Source organism: Gymnogyps californianus, chromosome 2 (genome assembly GCF_018139145.2).
Source record: "Gymnogyps californianus isolate 813 chromosome 2, ASM1813914v2, whole genome shotgun sequence".
Lineage (NCBI taxonomy): Eukaryota > Metazoa > Chordata > Aves > Accipitriformes > Cathartidae > Gymnogyps > Gymnogyps californianus.
Window position 1 is genome coordinate 61,668,369 of NC_059472.1, and position 16,445 is coordinate 61,684,813.

The 16,445-nt window shown below is 38.1% G+C and overlaps 1 protein-coding gene across 1 annotated transcript in view; it reads right to left on the reverse strand.

Moving 5' to 3' along the window:
• CD226 (CD226 molecule) overlaps nt 1-14,580 on the reverse strand; it is a 39,449-nt gene extending 24,869 nt beyond the window's left edge. Inside the window, exons 1-3 of the mRNA XM_050890871.1 lie at nt 14,535-14,580; nt 13,912-14,244; nt 5,565-5,567 (exon numbers count right to left, since the gene is read on the reverse strand). Coding sequence (XP_050746828.1) covers nt 5,565-5,567; nt 13,912-14,244; nt 14,535-14,580 — 382 coding nt within the window. The remainder of the gene's footprint in view (nt 1-5,564; nt 5,568-13,911; nt 14,245-14,534) is intronic.
• Between the last annotated feature and the right edge of the window lie 1,865 nt (nt 14,581-16,445).

Genomic DNA, 16,445 nt, shown 5'->3' on the forward strand with positions numbered 1-16,445 from the left:
CCTTTCCTCCTGTCCCACTTTTCAGACGACTTACTTCCAGCAACTGCCTGCTTTACAATAAACCGCATATTCTTCCCTGAGAAGTCTTGTCTTCTTCATTGTGCAGTCTTTGCTGTCTTCTTCTGCTATGAGCAAGCCCTACTGCTACCCACGTTCTCCTTAGGAGCCTTGAAGTCTCCCCATCTGCTCCTGGGTCCATGCTTGCTGTCCTCTTCATTTCATGCCAATGCCACCCTGAACTCCAGGTGTTTCTCCTATCTAAACATGCTTACTAGGGAAATTATGTGTATGATGATGCTACCTCCCACCTTCCAGAGGATTCCCAGCTGACCCAAAGGGCAGCCAACCAGGACTGTGTAACAACCAGCCTTCTTCCCTGCCGCTCTGCTGTACACTTGCTAGAAAAATGTATATTACACCTATGGTGAACTGTGAACAAACAGGTAAAACATTTTCCACCAAAATCATGAAAATCCCTTCTGTCTTATAATTTATTAGTTAACTTCATGTGTTATATTTGCCAAACAATATATGCCAGTTTCCCGATAATATATAATACTACAACATAGTGTAGTATACTGTAATAGGTACATTACAAAGCTAAGGTTGCCTTGCAACTTCAGTGAAGAATTTCCAGGTACAAACCTTGAAATATTTGTATAATTTGCTGGTACACAAATAATAAATAATATGTTAATAGTGAGAACTATGTACAAACAGCCAAATTAAAATAATAGAAACAGTTTTGAGATTCTTGGCCACTGTACATTCTATCATAACCATTTTCAAAGACAGACTTCATGACACATTTTATTTTTTTTGCTTTGCATGTGGATTTTACTTCACAGTATGCAGCAACATTCAGGTATTTTCACTCTTGATGAAAGATGTAAATCTATCCCTTTCTTACAATATGATACTTTGCACAACTTAAATGATTATGTAAGGCACAAGCAGTGGAGACTCAGGCCTACGTAGTTCTAATTAAATCTTCCAAGTACACTAAAGTGTTCCAGGCTTTTGTTTTAAGCAATTGTCCCATTTTATTTTGACACCAGCATCAGCATAGTTCTTTCATCCTCCTTCTCTGTTCAACCACTTTCTTTATTTAGCACCTTTCTGAACACAGTTTCTTTGCTTTCAGCCTGGTACGTGTGGGATGAGAACCTCCCGCTCTGAGAAATACTTCTACTGGAAAAAAGCACGCCCACACACCTTCACCCCCGCACACGCACAACTCAAGGTGACACACCATGTGTGAACATTTCAGAAATGATAAAAGAAAATTATCATTGCATCTGATAAAAATAGACTTCCCCTGTCCGCTGCTCATTCCAGCCACTGCCACTGCTGCCACTATCCCTGCCATGGCCACGTCATCTTGCCTCCTGAACAGAAAGTAGGAGGAGGTGACAGCACTCACGGTAGGTGCATTTGCCTGTGGTTAGTAAAGAAGTGCTCTGTGTTTGATATCCTCTCTGCATCTCTTTTGGCAGGATGTTATCTCATCATATTTTGCAGTTATACATATTTCTATCTATCTGCTTTAGGTCTATTAGACATTTAAGGGAGGAAAAATGTAAGCTTTCATAATTTTTAAAAACGTAATCTTTCAATATTTTTCTTGGAAAGCAAATCTCAGAAATATAGAACTATAAAAGAGTGTAAACCAGCTTCCCAGGATTTAAAGGATCAAGCAACTAAACTCAAATTCTGCAGCAGGGAAATTGCTGAAGTTAGGAAATTCTTTTTGGAGGGAAAATAAAATAATGGTGTAATCTTTTTTTTCCTTTCCCCCTCCTGGCCTTGCTACAAGAAATTAAAAGTCAAAATAAATGTTATGTAGAAGTTTGGCCCCCATTCTTTTGGGTAGAGATTTTCAGACTTTCTACTTTTGGGTTCCTGTCCTATCCATTTCAATTTTTTTTTTTTTTGTTCTTTTGGTCTCCAATAGGATTAGCTAGTTTTGTTTCTTCAGAGGAAAGCTGCTTAGATAACTGTACTTGTTTGCAGCTAGTTTATTAATTTTTAAAGTCAGTGTCTACGACATTTTAATTACTGTTCACTGCAAGTTTCACCAGTCCCAGATTTATAATTTTACACAAGGTTCCAGAGTTTCACTCTGGTCTACACATAAATCTCATGCATTCCTCCTGGTTTAAAACCATATACAAAGAAAACAATATTCATACTTCAACATCAGTTCTGCAACTTCAGAAAGGCAAAATTCAGCACAGTAAAATAAAATGCGTTGAAATACTCTTCTGGCTTAGCATGTTTCTGCATCTCTGTTGAGGCTTAAAGCTTAGCAGAGGTTAAGTACTACCAGAGCTGGTTTTATACAAAGAGAGTTACGCCAGCTGCTGCAGGCAAGCGCACACGCTGCCGAGCAACAAACACGGGGAGTCACACTCTACCCTCAGCCATCCCAGCACACAGACATTTTCCATGTGCTCCAGGTACCACAAGGTCAGGACAAGCTCATACTGCTCAGATGCTAACACAGCTACCTTCAAAGTAGCTACCCTTAGGAAGTAATGCTCTCCATCAGACATAACTAATGACCTTAGCAGATTTTTCAAAACTGCAAAGCTAACTTAGCTCTACAGCAGAGACAGGTTCCCAGGTCCCACTTGGTTTGCTGAAGCTCTGCATACAAACACAACCTTCTTCCTCTGCTTATAATAAGAAGTGACAAAATAAATTGCAGGTGAAAAGGAGGCTTAAAATTCTATGAAGATGAACTTTCTCCAGGGCTCTTCTTTTCACCAAGAAAATCAACTTTCAGATGAGAAAATACTTCAGGAGTGACCCCTTCACCCTTCCTGAATAGGTTAAATATGGAATTATATTTAGCTCCTAAACTAATGTCTTCCAACTGTATTAGCACATAATACACAATTTTTTTGAGTTTCTAAAAAAATGGTTTTGCCCTTTTTTGTATGAGATAGGGAAACATGGATGCATAGCTATTAAATAAGTCAGAACAGTAAAGATCTTAATTGCTAATGAGCTACTGACACCAGTTCTACAATCAGACTCAGAAACCAGCAGTAGTGCGGTGTTTGAAAAGAATTCATTTTTCTAATAGCAACTATTTGGATCATAAAAGTTAAAATGAAAGTATTTATACTCCTATACCCTTAAAACATCCCTTTAAATATATATTAAATTGTATTGTGACAATTTGGTGAATCTTTCTGTACCAATTATTAATTCTGCATGACATTGTAAACGCTTAGCATGCAATTGTAATTCACCTGCCAATTCCAGTTTGTCTACATATATTCCATTACTCTTTGTGGTTATTTTACTCTTTTAAGCTGAACTTTAGTTACCTAGAGTGCAAGGAAAGGGAGAAGCCAAAGAGGGAGACAGAAAGAGTACAGTGCTAATAAGAGTGAGAAAATCATCCTCTCTTCAGGTATAAACATTCATGAACTTCCATCAAATTTGGTTGTTGGGGAGGAAGCCATCTGATAAAAGCATATAATGCACTATGCCAGGATTCACCTGCAGAAGAATCTTGATATGAGAGGTCAGAATTTCAAATTTTCATCCTCTCCAGGAATTTCATCAGTTCAGGATGAAGGGAATTTACCAGCAATAGGAGTTCAATGAGCAGACAGAAGGAGTGACACAGGATACTGTGCTCAGCCTTCACTTATTGTTAATGACCCATATTGACTCACAGTGGATGAAGAGAAATGCTATACTGAGAAACTGCATGTCACAGCATGTCTGCGTATGCGTGTGTGTGCATTTGTGCCTACCTGCTCATATCTTCCACCAGGCTCCTGAGGGTCGGACTTCAGGCAGAGCAGAGGATATCAAGTTTTAAGCCACACAGAAGAAAAAAGGCAGGGGAGAGGGGAAGGGAAAGGCTGTGAAAAATCAAACTGGCTCCTAAGGACAACTATTTGAACCAGTGTTTCTCAGGAGGGGAAGCCAAGGGTGCCAAGGCAATGGACAGGGTACACACCCAAACTGCACAGCCCCAGAAGCGTTATAACACCCAGGAGTGCAGCATGAGGATGCACTGTGGGGAATTGCTGCCCTGCATCTCAGAGCCTAGTTATTACTTTTAATGGATTGCTTTATGGACTTAAACTATATTGGAGAAGAAGGAAAGATACAGTTTATTTCAGAATAAGTTTGTTATGCAGCTTGGTACCAGGTAAGAAAATGGAAGAAATCAATATATCATCAGTATTTTTTACCGAATGTTTCTTTTCCATTTCTTTTTGTCCTTATTAAGTTATAAATTATATTCCCATCTGACAGGCCAGCTGAAAGAAAGGTCCATCATTAGAAATATAAGCAGCAGAAAGAGGTTCTGCAGATGGGAAAATTTCAGAACTTAAAATATTAATCACCTCTTAGTGATTTCCTTTAGAGTATTTAGAAGTTTAACTATCTGAATCTGTAATTCCTTTTACCCTCTGCTTTTCACCTACCTCTGTTCATTCCATAACTTCACATGTATTTCCCCAAATAAAATATTATTCAGTCTGTCCTAGATAAATTAATACTATCATCTCCTTAATTTTGAATATTTTAAAGCTGTCACTGTGCACTTTCCATTTTCCCCTGTAATGATTTCTGAATTCCGTTATCTCAAAATTTCATCCAACACATTTACACTTTGAGAAACAAAAACCAAAGTTATAAAACTCTTGGATCTGGATTTAACTACTGGGTGTCACGGCAGTTATGGTTGATACTAGAGATAATACCATACTTCAGTTAAGTTGAATTTCCCAGTGGTGGCTACAGTGGCATAGAATTAGGGAATAGTAGCTGCAAAGATGAAGTATTTTTGGCTTATAGAGGTAGGGGAATACTTGCCCACAAAAAAAAATTTTTAACCCACTAGATTCAACTCCAGGTCAGTTTTGGCTTTCCTAACTGCATCCATTCATGCTTGGACAGTGTTTCAAGGTTCCTTTCAGGTCAACTGCCCCTGCTTCCATCGCATCTATGCCTCCTTTTTATGTTTCAGTTTAGCCAGGAGCTTGTACATCCATGCAGACCTTCTGGCATTTTTGCTTGATTTCCTGTTTGTCTGCATGGACCATTGGAGGATGTTTTCCTTGAAAATCCTTTTTCCATCACCCTTGGGATTCTTCCAAGAAGATCTCTGAACAGGCCAAAATCTGCTCTTCTGAAGCCCAGGGTTGTGATCCTACTTTTTCACTTTTATCCCTTTCTCTTGGGATCATGAACTCTACTATGCAAGCCAAGTTTGCCCCTGATCTTCACAACCCCAACAAGTTCTTCCTTCTCTGTAAGTATGAGGTTGAGCAGAGTGCCTCCCCTCTTCAGCTGCTTAATATCACCTGAGTGAGGACGTTATCATCAATGCACTCCAGAAACCTACCAGATTGATTGTGCCCTGCTGTGTTGCTTCTCTACAGATAGCAGGTGGTTGAACTCTCCCATGAGGACCACAGAATGTCAAGCTTCTTCCAGTTGTCTGGTGGAGACCTCATCTATATCAGGTCTCATCATCCTGATGAGGCAGTCAGTAGCAGACACCCACCACATCACCTATGTTAGTCTACCTGCTAATCCTGACCCATGAGCTCTCAGCTGGCTCGTCATCCATCGCTAGGCAGAACTTCTCGCATTCCCACTGCTCTCTCACATAAAGGGCAACTCTCCTTCCCTACCATCCCAGCCTGTCCTTCCTAAAGAGCCTGTATGCAGCCATTGCAGCACTCCAGTCATGTGAGCCATCCCACCATGCCTCTGTGATCCCAGTGAGATCATAGCCCTGCAACTGCACACAGAGCTCTAATTCCTTGTTAGTTGCCCATGCTGTGTTCACTGGTGTACAGACACTTCATATGGTCACCCAGTCATGCTGATTTCCCAGAAAAGGTATGAGAGCTTCCCCACAATGTGTCCCCTCAGCATGTCCTTATTTGTGTGGACATACTTGGAATGGTCACCCTTGTGCCCTGATTTGTTGTTTTCAAGGTGTTTTCTGTGCATATAATCCCACACCATTTGCTTGTCAACCCAGTCCACTTCCTCGCTCACTTGTGGGTTGTCATCTCACTTTCCTGTTAAAGCTCCCCTCACCAGCCTGTTGGCAAGGACGCTTTCTCCCCACATGCTCAAGTGGATTCTGTCTCTTCCTAGCAGTCCTTTATCATCAAAAAGGGTCTATGGAGATAAAAGGTAACACCTTGTTGTTGACACCAGCCATGCAACTGGGTCTTGACCCACAGAATCCGCCCCCTCTTCCCACAGCTTTTCCCTTCTTCAGCAGGATCAAGGAGACACCACCTAAGCCACCCATGTCGTTGACCACCACCTCCAGCACCATGTAGTCATGCCTGATGTGCTCCAGGTCTCTTCTGGACTCGTCTTTCGTGTATGTGTGGAAAAGCAGCAGGATTTAGGAGTCTGAGGACTGAGCAAGCCTTGGCAGTCTCTCTGCAGCATCCTAGAGTCTACCCTGGCAAAGCAGCAAATCTCCCCAGACATCAGGTTGGGTCAGCAGATGAACAGATGAGAAGTGAGAGTTGTCCCCAAATTATCACACGACAGCAAGTCAGTTAATAGCTATAGTATCCAGCTGACATGCAATGCATGTTCATCAAAACAATGCTCATAGGGAACATATAAAACAACCCTTCTAATTTTATCTTACTTTGGTAAAAACACAGCAGTCCTCATGGGTACTGAATGTTACAATTTTTTCCTTAACATAGCATATTGTGATGCAAAGTAACCAAGAGTACATAACAGCATCATTATTCTTAGTAACTAACTGAACATTCAAAATGGCAAGGAGTAAAAAGGAGAAAAGAGGAAAAAAAAAGTCAAAAAATCCCCACTGCTGAATAAAAGGATCTGGATGCTCTGATTGCTAGCCAAATAGAATCAAAAATGTTATCACATCGTCTGTTTCCAAAAGACAAATTTTCTCAGGTATGTCAACAGAGTCATACAGAAGAGAAAGAGGCATTATTCAGCTTCATTTAGCAATGGTAAGACCTTAGATGGAACATGGTGTTGCATTCTATGTATCTTATTTTAATAAGGTTATATACAAACTGGAGAAAATTCTGATGAGAACAAGAATGATGAAATTCAGAATCATGAACTAAGAAGAAAAGCTAAAAGAAGGGTGTTTGTTTGGTACAGAGGGATGACTGAAGGCTGGCAACGTGAGAGTCTTCCTCTTTTTTCAGAGGAAGGACTACAGTGGATAAACTCAGTATTAAACAATGTATCCATCCAGCGGGACCTTGACAGGCTTGAGAGGTGGGCCTGTGTGAACCTCATGAAGTTCAACAAGGCCAAGTGCAAGGTCCTGCACATGCGTCGGGGCAATCCCAAGCACAAACACAGGCTGGGCGATGAGTGGATTGAGAGCAGCCCTGCAGAGAAGGACTTGGGGGTATTAGAGGATGAAAAACTGAACATGACCCAGCAATGTGCGCTCGCAGCCCAGAAAGCCAATCGCATTCTCGGCTGCATCAAAAGAAGTGTGACCAGCAGGTCGAGGGAGGTGATTCTCCCCCTCTACTCTGCTCTTGTGAGACCCCACCTGGAGTATTGTGTCCAGTTCTTGGGCCCCAGCGTAACAAAGACATGGACCTGTTGGAGCGGGTCCAGAGGAGGGCCACAAAGAAGATCAGGGGGCTGGAGCACCTCTCCTATGAAGACAGGCTGAGAGAGTTGAGGTTGTTTAGCCTGGAGAAGAGAAGGCTCTGGGGAGACCTTATAGCAGCCTTCCAGTACTTAAAGGGGGCCTACAGGAAAGATGGGGAGGGACTCTTTATCAGGGACTGTAGTGATAGAACGAGGGGTAACAGTTTTAAACTGAAAGAGGGTAGATTTAGATTAGATGTAAGGAAGAAATTCTTTACTGTGAGGGTGGTGAGGCACTGGAACAGGTTGCCCAGAGAAGTTGTGGATGTCCCCTCCCTGGAAGTGTTCAAGGCCAGGTTGGATGGGGCTTTGAGCAACGTGGCCTAGTGGAAGGTATCCCTGCCCATGGCAGGGGGGTTGGAACTAGACGATCTTTAAGGTCCCTTCCAACCCAAACCATTTATGATTCTATATCTAGGTTAGATATAATGAAAAAAAAAATCTCCTTGTAAGGCTGGTTAAGCACTAGAATGACTACACAAGAGTATTATGCATGGATTTCCAACATGGGAATCAGTCAGGGATGATACAGACATGCTTATCCTGCCTCAGAACACAGAGGTGAATGAGATGAATTTGGAATGTCTCTTCCAGCCTGAGTTTTCCACAGTTCTATAATTTTTTTTTGATCTAAGCTTTCCCTTCAGAAAGGAAGAGGAGATATCTGCTCTACTCCCCACAGGGCTGGTTTGTTCCCCCCCCCTCCCCATAGCCTTTTATACTGAAGGGGCATCCATTCCCTAGTTCATCGCAGAAGATAAAAAGTAAGAAAAGTGGCATTTAACAGGTCAATACTCACAGCAGAGGTGTGAAAAAGGCAGCTTTACTTGCCTCCATCCTCTTGCTTTCTAATTAGGTGCTGACAATGTGGTTGACACTGTGTAAGATACAGAGATAGTTCTTGCTCTGGGGAGCTCAGAGTCTAAGAGCTGAAGAATGAGGATCCCTCAGGATTAGTTCTTACTTCCATGTGCTTTAAAGGGCTGATAATTTTTCATTGGAGACCTATGAATCACATTCTAAATTGAGACAGAGATAAATAGAAAGCAAGCTATTTCAGGTGAATAGGGACTTGAAAAAATGTATGCAACGTGCTGCTTTTGGCAGCCAGAAGAACATTAATATAGAAGTAAGTGCTGAATGGCATGGATATCATCACACTAGCTAAGAATAGAAAAGCTCTGTCTCTGCTATCACAGAAGAGGTTGATCACTCTATTTACAATATGGGAGTACTTCATGGTACATCTGGCATTTAAATACTCTATTAATGAACTTCCATTCTTATTCAGAGTTGCTAGGAAAACATATCCCCTGAGCAAATGGTCCATTGTCACTGATTGACAGAAACACAAATTCACTCATGAATTTTAAAAAAAAATAATTAAAAATAACAATTTCCAATCATATAACAGCAAAAAAAACCCCAAAAAACAAAGCAACCAATCATAAAACTCTGCATAATTCACATCATGGATGTAAAAGTCACTATGAACATCAAAAGAATATTTCCCATTCTATTGAGAGCATAGCATGGGAATTTTTAAGTCAAACTAGACTATTTTAGTGAAATAAATACTGAAATAAAACTCCTGAGAAAATAAACATAAGTTTCAAAATATACAGAAATTCATGTTAGAATTCAACAGTTTTGAAAGGCAAATAAACAAACACAGGACAAAAATATTCCAGGCAATTTTAACTACATATGTTCTTTAGGTAAATAAACATACAACACTGCTCTGCCATAAAGGCCAGTTTTCATTTAAATAGTTTATATATCACATAATTCTTCTCTGCTGAAGACTTTTGACTTTCTATCTAGATATGTAGCAAAGGTGTAGTGTATAGGAGTAGAACAATATCAGTTTGTGATCTCTCTAATGATGTTTGTTATAGGCTATATTTTAAGTTAAATTTGCATTGTAAATTTGTCCGTCATCTTCTAAGATTGCTGATCCAATTTTAATTGATTGAGTTCTGCATCAGAAAGCTCTTCACAAACTGATTTACTTTGCTTCTAAGACAGTTTTTGCCTACACTCAATCATCTCTGATTTTGTTAAATTTAAAATAATCAATATTCTAATTATACATTTCAGTGGAAACTTATAAACTCCTAATTCAGGGATTGCTACATTTTGATGCAATGCAACGCAGAGAGCTAACTATTAATAAGGCCAAGTGGTTTGGGAGGATGTGTGAAGCACATGAAGCCAGATGTACTTATCAGTACTTCTCAAAGCAGAATGAATCAGAGGATAGTTTGTAGTTGCGTAGGAGGCATCAATACAGTGGTCTGGTAATGTGAAAAGTATTGCACTGAACTACAACTGACAAATAAATGTCTCATACTTTCATAAGGGCAAGACAGAAAAGGGCAAGATTATCATTATGGGCAATGACAATGCAAAGCTATAACCAAGTAGTAATAGTATGTCTTTTATCATCACAGATATGACAGTGCAATAGGAAAAAATGTTTTACATAGTGTCTATATAGGAAGCCTAAATTAAATCCATTAAGTTCAACAAAGTATTGGACCTGGAAGACATTTTAAATGTAAATTATCACTAATTTATTTTGCCAGGTTGGGAACAAGACAGAAATACACTTCAGATTTGTAGAAGTCTTAAGATCTTGATGTACAGATATTAATGGAAATAATGTTTTGAACCAAATATTTATCGACTGATCTTGTCTTAACCTTTCTTGTTGATATATCCTCATTATAATGCTCCATGGAGTGAAGAATGGCTGAAAAAGAACAGACAAAACTAAGAACTTAAAGGCAGATATGCATGACAGGATAACAGGACCAGACCTTAATTTCTGTTGAATAAATGAGGAAGAGGCCAGAATAATTCCTTAAACTCTTTTTCTGTGAATTGATACTTTATTCAAACTTCAAAAAAATCCCTTGAAAGATGAGTAACTGTTGTACTGATGGATTTAACTTAAGAGAGAAGAACCAAAGGACTAAAGACAGGTCTGGAAAAGGATCAAGTAAACAAATGGATCCATGTCTCAAGTGGCTATAGGTAAGCAAAGATCTGGACAAACCAGAAAAAGACAAAGGATATAGTATGAATAAAAAAGGAATTTTGCCAATACCTCTTCCAATTCTTTTGTAAATTAAAGTCGCCCAAGTATCCATTCCAAAGTGCTAGACACTGGAGACGTATCCTTTCCCTGTATACGTTTCTTTGCAAAAGTTTATCACTTAAAAAAAGAAGAAAGAAAGACTGCAGAATTCCTGCTGCTGCTTTACTATTGTTAGGTACATGGCTGGCAACTGGCAAAACGACATAGCCGAGTACTGTGTTTTGAGTGGCCACCTGGGATGACAGTTGAACGTGCAACTCTGTACACACCTGCCCAATGCACTGACCGAGTACACTGCTCTCTCAATGCTCTTTCATTTGAAAGTAAAATTACAACACCTGCCGCTTCAAATGCTTTCTCTTCTGGGCAGCAAGTGTATGAAATAACATCTGTTTGATGATCAACAATTCCTGCGTGACATCTCCAACTCTAATGCTTCTATTAGTAGTGACTTCACTCTCTGCTCCTCACATTTTATACTGTGCTCAAAATCAGTCTTCAGACATACATCTGTAAGCACTGTATATAAGAAACTACAGATCATCCTTAAACTGTTCTTTAAGAAAGGTGAAATAAAACTACTGACTGTTCCTACATAATCTTTACATGTTATAAAAAAATGTACAAAGAGTTTTCTCTGAAAGTATGAGTTTTGTTTGCTTAGTGCAAGAGTATTTGTGACTCATAAAATGTGGGAACATTAAGGGAAAAAAATCCCTTGAATTCAGTTCTGAAAACTGTTGGATATATGCTCACACTACAGGAGAAAAGAAGCAACAGATTCACCCAGCTGGCAAGTATCTTCCTGTGGGATAATTAGATTATTCTTTGCCAATATATTCATAGGTAACAGTGGCAGAACATACTCTCAAGTTCTTCGCAACTATGGTACAGAATTTCAGCACTGCATCCACGTGTAAGAATATCCTGTAGCTACATAACATGTGACGTTTCCAATATAATATCCCGAGTATTATTGCTTTTCTGTCAGTATGTTTCAGGAACTGCCAATAAAGAAAGCATGGATAACGTTGTGCAGTCTGCAAGAGTTCTTTCTCACCTATTTCACAGATGTCATAGGAAATCTTCAGCCAAAATTTAAGGCAAAAAGAACAAAAGATGTCCTAACATTTTTATTATATATTCTGATACAGCCCCAGGACTAAGCTGAGACCACATCTAGTAAAAAAAATCAATTACTACAATAATTACATCAAAAATTTGATATAAGTGGTGATTTATCACCACTTCTAGAGTATTCCATCTGCCAGTGATGTAAGGAGGATAGTACACCAAGAAAAGACCTCTGTAATGAGAGCTATAACCTCCTCTGTCTCTTGGGATCTCAGGTCCTTATGACAGCTCAGCCATTGCTTGTCCAAGATTAATCTTTTTTCTTTTTCTTTTTTTTTTTTTGCTTTTGTCCCTGATGATTGAAAAAGAATCCCGTTCACCTCACCCAGACCATGGTGGGGTGAACTGCTGTTCCATGTCAAGAGACTAATCCAGGAGCGGAGTCCTAAATAGAGTTTCTCCAGTATTATTTTGCCACCTCATACACTGCAAATCTGTTGTGATCTTTTATTCACTCAATAGCATCTTTAATCACATGTGAAAGAGTGTAACCACAGTGCATTTTTTATTTATAAAGACACCTTTACTCTAAAGGGAAAGAAATAGGGATGTTGTCAAAATACTAATAAAAAGAAACATGCTTAATGCTTTTCAAATACTTGACTTCGTTCTTCTCTTTCTGTTTTTTTGTTTAAAAAAGGAACTCATGATCCCCTAACTTTTTTAACTGCTTGATCCTGTAGTGTCAGGGTCTTGTTAACACTTGAGTTGCTGGATCTAGTGACACTATTGTAACCATTAGACACTACTTGAAATATTTACTCATTAAGCATCAGCACTTGAGGCTTCAAACTATGCAAATGAAAAATGTTGTCGAATCAGAATCATACCAATTTTACTCACTTTGTATTCCTAGTTTTAAAAAATTATACAAAGCACATGGGAAAGCAGAATCAGACTCATGACCTCCGTTGATTACCAGGAATGAAGCACTAGAGCAACTTTCAACAGTTTGAGTGCAGAAACATTAATTAATTGTTTTGCAAGGCAGCAAAAGTTAATCCAAGATACTTTATCCAAATTTATGTAACTGCCGGCAGATATAATTGCCATGTGAAGAACGTTTCACCTTATACTTTAATCTAGTTAAGAATCTCCATCATGAGTATAATGCCATATGGCATTATTTCCATTTATTTCTGCTATTTCCTTTCAATGGAAATTCTGAAAGGCAATCATATATTCTATGTCTATATTCTGTTGCCAGCTTTCATTGAGGTATGCACTGCAGATTCCTCAGTGGCATACTTACGTGCTTAAGTTGGTACAGGAATGTCTCTGGGTCCTACAGTAACAGGTCAGCATAGATAAATCCTGACCATTTTCAATGCCCTCGTAGCGCAAATTAAATTATAAACCAAGCTTCAGTTTTGACTGACACAAAAACCTTAATAATATCAACTTAACTTCATCTGTGCCAATTTACCAGAGCAAGCTTAAGTTTCATGTTGAATATTATGTCCACAAAGTTGCACCCATTTAAAGGCAGATACAACTTTAGCTTAGCCAATCAATCTTTAAAACTAAAACCACAAATTGCAAAGCATTAGACATCATGCAATTCCCTAAAAAAAAAAAAAATTAGTCTATTAAATGTTTGTTGACTAACTGTTATAAACAGAGGAAATGGATTTTGCAGTGAGTTGTTTATTTGTCTGGGGTACTGTAGGGAAATTAACACTTTTAGAAAAGTAATGTTTATTGGAAGTCAATAAATTATAAATCCTAGCCAAAGAAAACAGTGTAATTGGAAAAAAGTTTTAATTACCTATAAAATGATCTTTCTAGTATGTTGGCCAGATTTCTTTATTCCAGTGAATATCAGATTCCTTAAAAAACACTTCATATTCCAGCACCTCAACTATTTGTGTATATTAATCCTATAGAACAAGATCCATGTACAGTGAAATTATGAGACTAACACCCAGCTTTCTCAACGCTCTTTCCCTGGTGCAGAATAAAAAAACTTTTTTTTTTTGTTAAAAAACAATGAGAGATTTACTTACCTGGCTGAATAATTTCTATTACCTTTTCCCAAATTCCATCTGGGTAAGTTACAATGGAGCAAAAGTAACGACCAACATCCTCCAAAGTGCTCTTGATGAAGGATAAGGACTGGTCTTCCCTGGAAGTATTTTCAAAATAAATTCTTCCATTGTATTTGTCTTCAATATGTACGCCATAGATTGGATGCAAGACAGCTATATTTTCTTTATGAGTTACATTAAGTTTCGTCCAGGATGTCTGGATTATCGTGGCTTTTTTTGGATATATGCATTCCAGTTTCACCTTCTCAGTAAGTTTTACAGTTGAATCCACAAACTTTCCTTCCACATTGGCTAAAGCACACACAGAAATTCAGTTTCAGAATTAACATAATTGAAAATTGAAATTATAGAAAAACTCAGAAACAACTTTGGCAGCACTACAAGCAAAACAGTGAAGAAAAAGTTCACTAAAAAAACCCCCCAAACCCTAGAAATTATTATTACTTCTAACTTGTGAATATTATTGAACAGTTAAAATTTATCTGAACCACACAGTAAAACACTTGTGAATTGTGATAATATCTGTCATGATGTGACAAAAAAAGGAAAGATGTTAGTTAGGAATAAGAAAGCAACCTTACTTCCACAAAGCTGGAGAACAACAATAAGGAGAGCTGCATGGTCCATCTCAAAGAACACTGGAATCAGTGACTACAGTGCGACATGGTTTTATTCAATCTCTGTGCACCATGCGCCCTTCTCACAGGATGCTTTTGCTTTTGAAATATGAAAAACATCATGTGCTTTTTACTTTCACATTCTAAGAAACACCAAGTTTGAGGTCTCGGTACAGTTGCATCAGAGAGAGTCTAAATTCCTTTCAAACTCCATCTCAGAGTAAAGTTTTCATTACTAATGAATCTCTAGCAATATGCATGAATACTATTATAACTAATGAAGCAGGGATCTTTAGGTTTCATCAGCAGAAGTAAATAGAATTCTTCTGTGCTGTGTATCCAAAATCAAGAGAATCTCTCCATTTTTCTGACACTGCAGTTCAACATTTATCTATTATTCAGGGACTATAAATCCTAAAGAGAAGATAAGACAGTTCCTATATATTAGAGGTCCTAATTCTGTGAGTAGTTATAAAAAGTAATGTCTTAAGGTCTGAGAATTTATTTGTGATAACATGTCATGAGATAGTATTTTGGGATCAAAATTATGCAGCTCAAAAATTCTTGTTCAAAGGTGTAAGAATTCTGAGTATTCGTGACTCATGTTGAAATTTGTCAAAACAAGCCACACGCTTACATTTTTTATGGATTTTTCTCAGGACAACTGTAAGCATTTTGTGCACTTCAGCAGACCATAGTTTTATGGAGCTGCTTAAAATTGGAGCAATAATATGATTGATTTGAAGTCAAAACTAAGCTTGAATCAACTGGTTAAAATTCTCAAATGAATAAACAAATGTAATGTGAACTAAAGCTGACAACAGAAATTAATATTTCAGGTGAGTAACAGCCTGAACAAGCTTGAGCAGAACTTAGCATTAGATCTGTTTAAAAAACCTTCCATAATGCAACAACCTGTCTGGAAACCAAAATCTGTATATATTTGTCTGTATTAAGCTAGGCATGTTTTAGGATAATACAACATTTTTTATGTTTGCAATGACTCCATTTGCCACTTCCTAGCTAGATCTGTAATTCTTCATTGTTGTGGTTGCACTTATTTCTACTCTACCTTGCCAATAAACACAGAATCCACCAAATGATGAAGTGATTAAAAAATTGTACTCTGTACCACTTTTTAACTCAAGAGGATGTACTACCTGAATGACAGCCTGTATTCACTCTTAGGAAACAATAAAAGGTAATATATAAATATATTAATAATAATAATCTAAGTGTCTGTGTTAAAATTTAGAAAAAATAAAATTATAAAGGTTACTTTCCACAACCTCCTAAGCTGACATGATTCTTGTGTTCCTGTTATCTAGAACAATTTTCACTGAAGAGTCAAGTATTTTATTAATTTTCTTCTTCTGGAGGGCCCCTCCTTGGAAGGGAGGAGATCTGAGATTCAGTGTGAAAAGGCAATAAAGCTTTTTTTTTCCTTCCCTCATGATTTTTCATTTTTACAAGTGACTTCCTGTTTTTTCCTGTCTGAGAAATCATGTTCTCAGCTGTAGGTAAGTGCATTTGTTGTAGGTAATGTATTCCCCCTCAACAGGAATTTTTTTGTTTTATGAGGAAGTTGTATTCTCTGAATTCACCAGATAAGTTACTCACAGATGAAAACTTCCTTAAAAAATAAAAAAATATTATATGGAAAATCTTTTCCTAGAAACCTGAGCTTAGCCTTCCAAATGATATTTAACAAAAATGACTCCTCATAAAAATTTCTAATGACCTTGTCTCTTCATTTATGTATTGTTTTTATTTCAATTACTTCAATATTCTGAAAATTTCCTCAAATACTGGAATTTCACAGCAGCACAAGCTTTGAGGACTAGTAAAGTCTTACAACACGACCAGCTTTTAAGC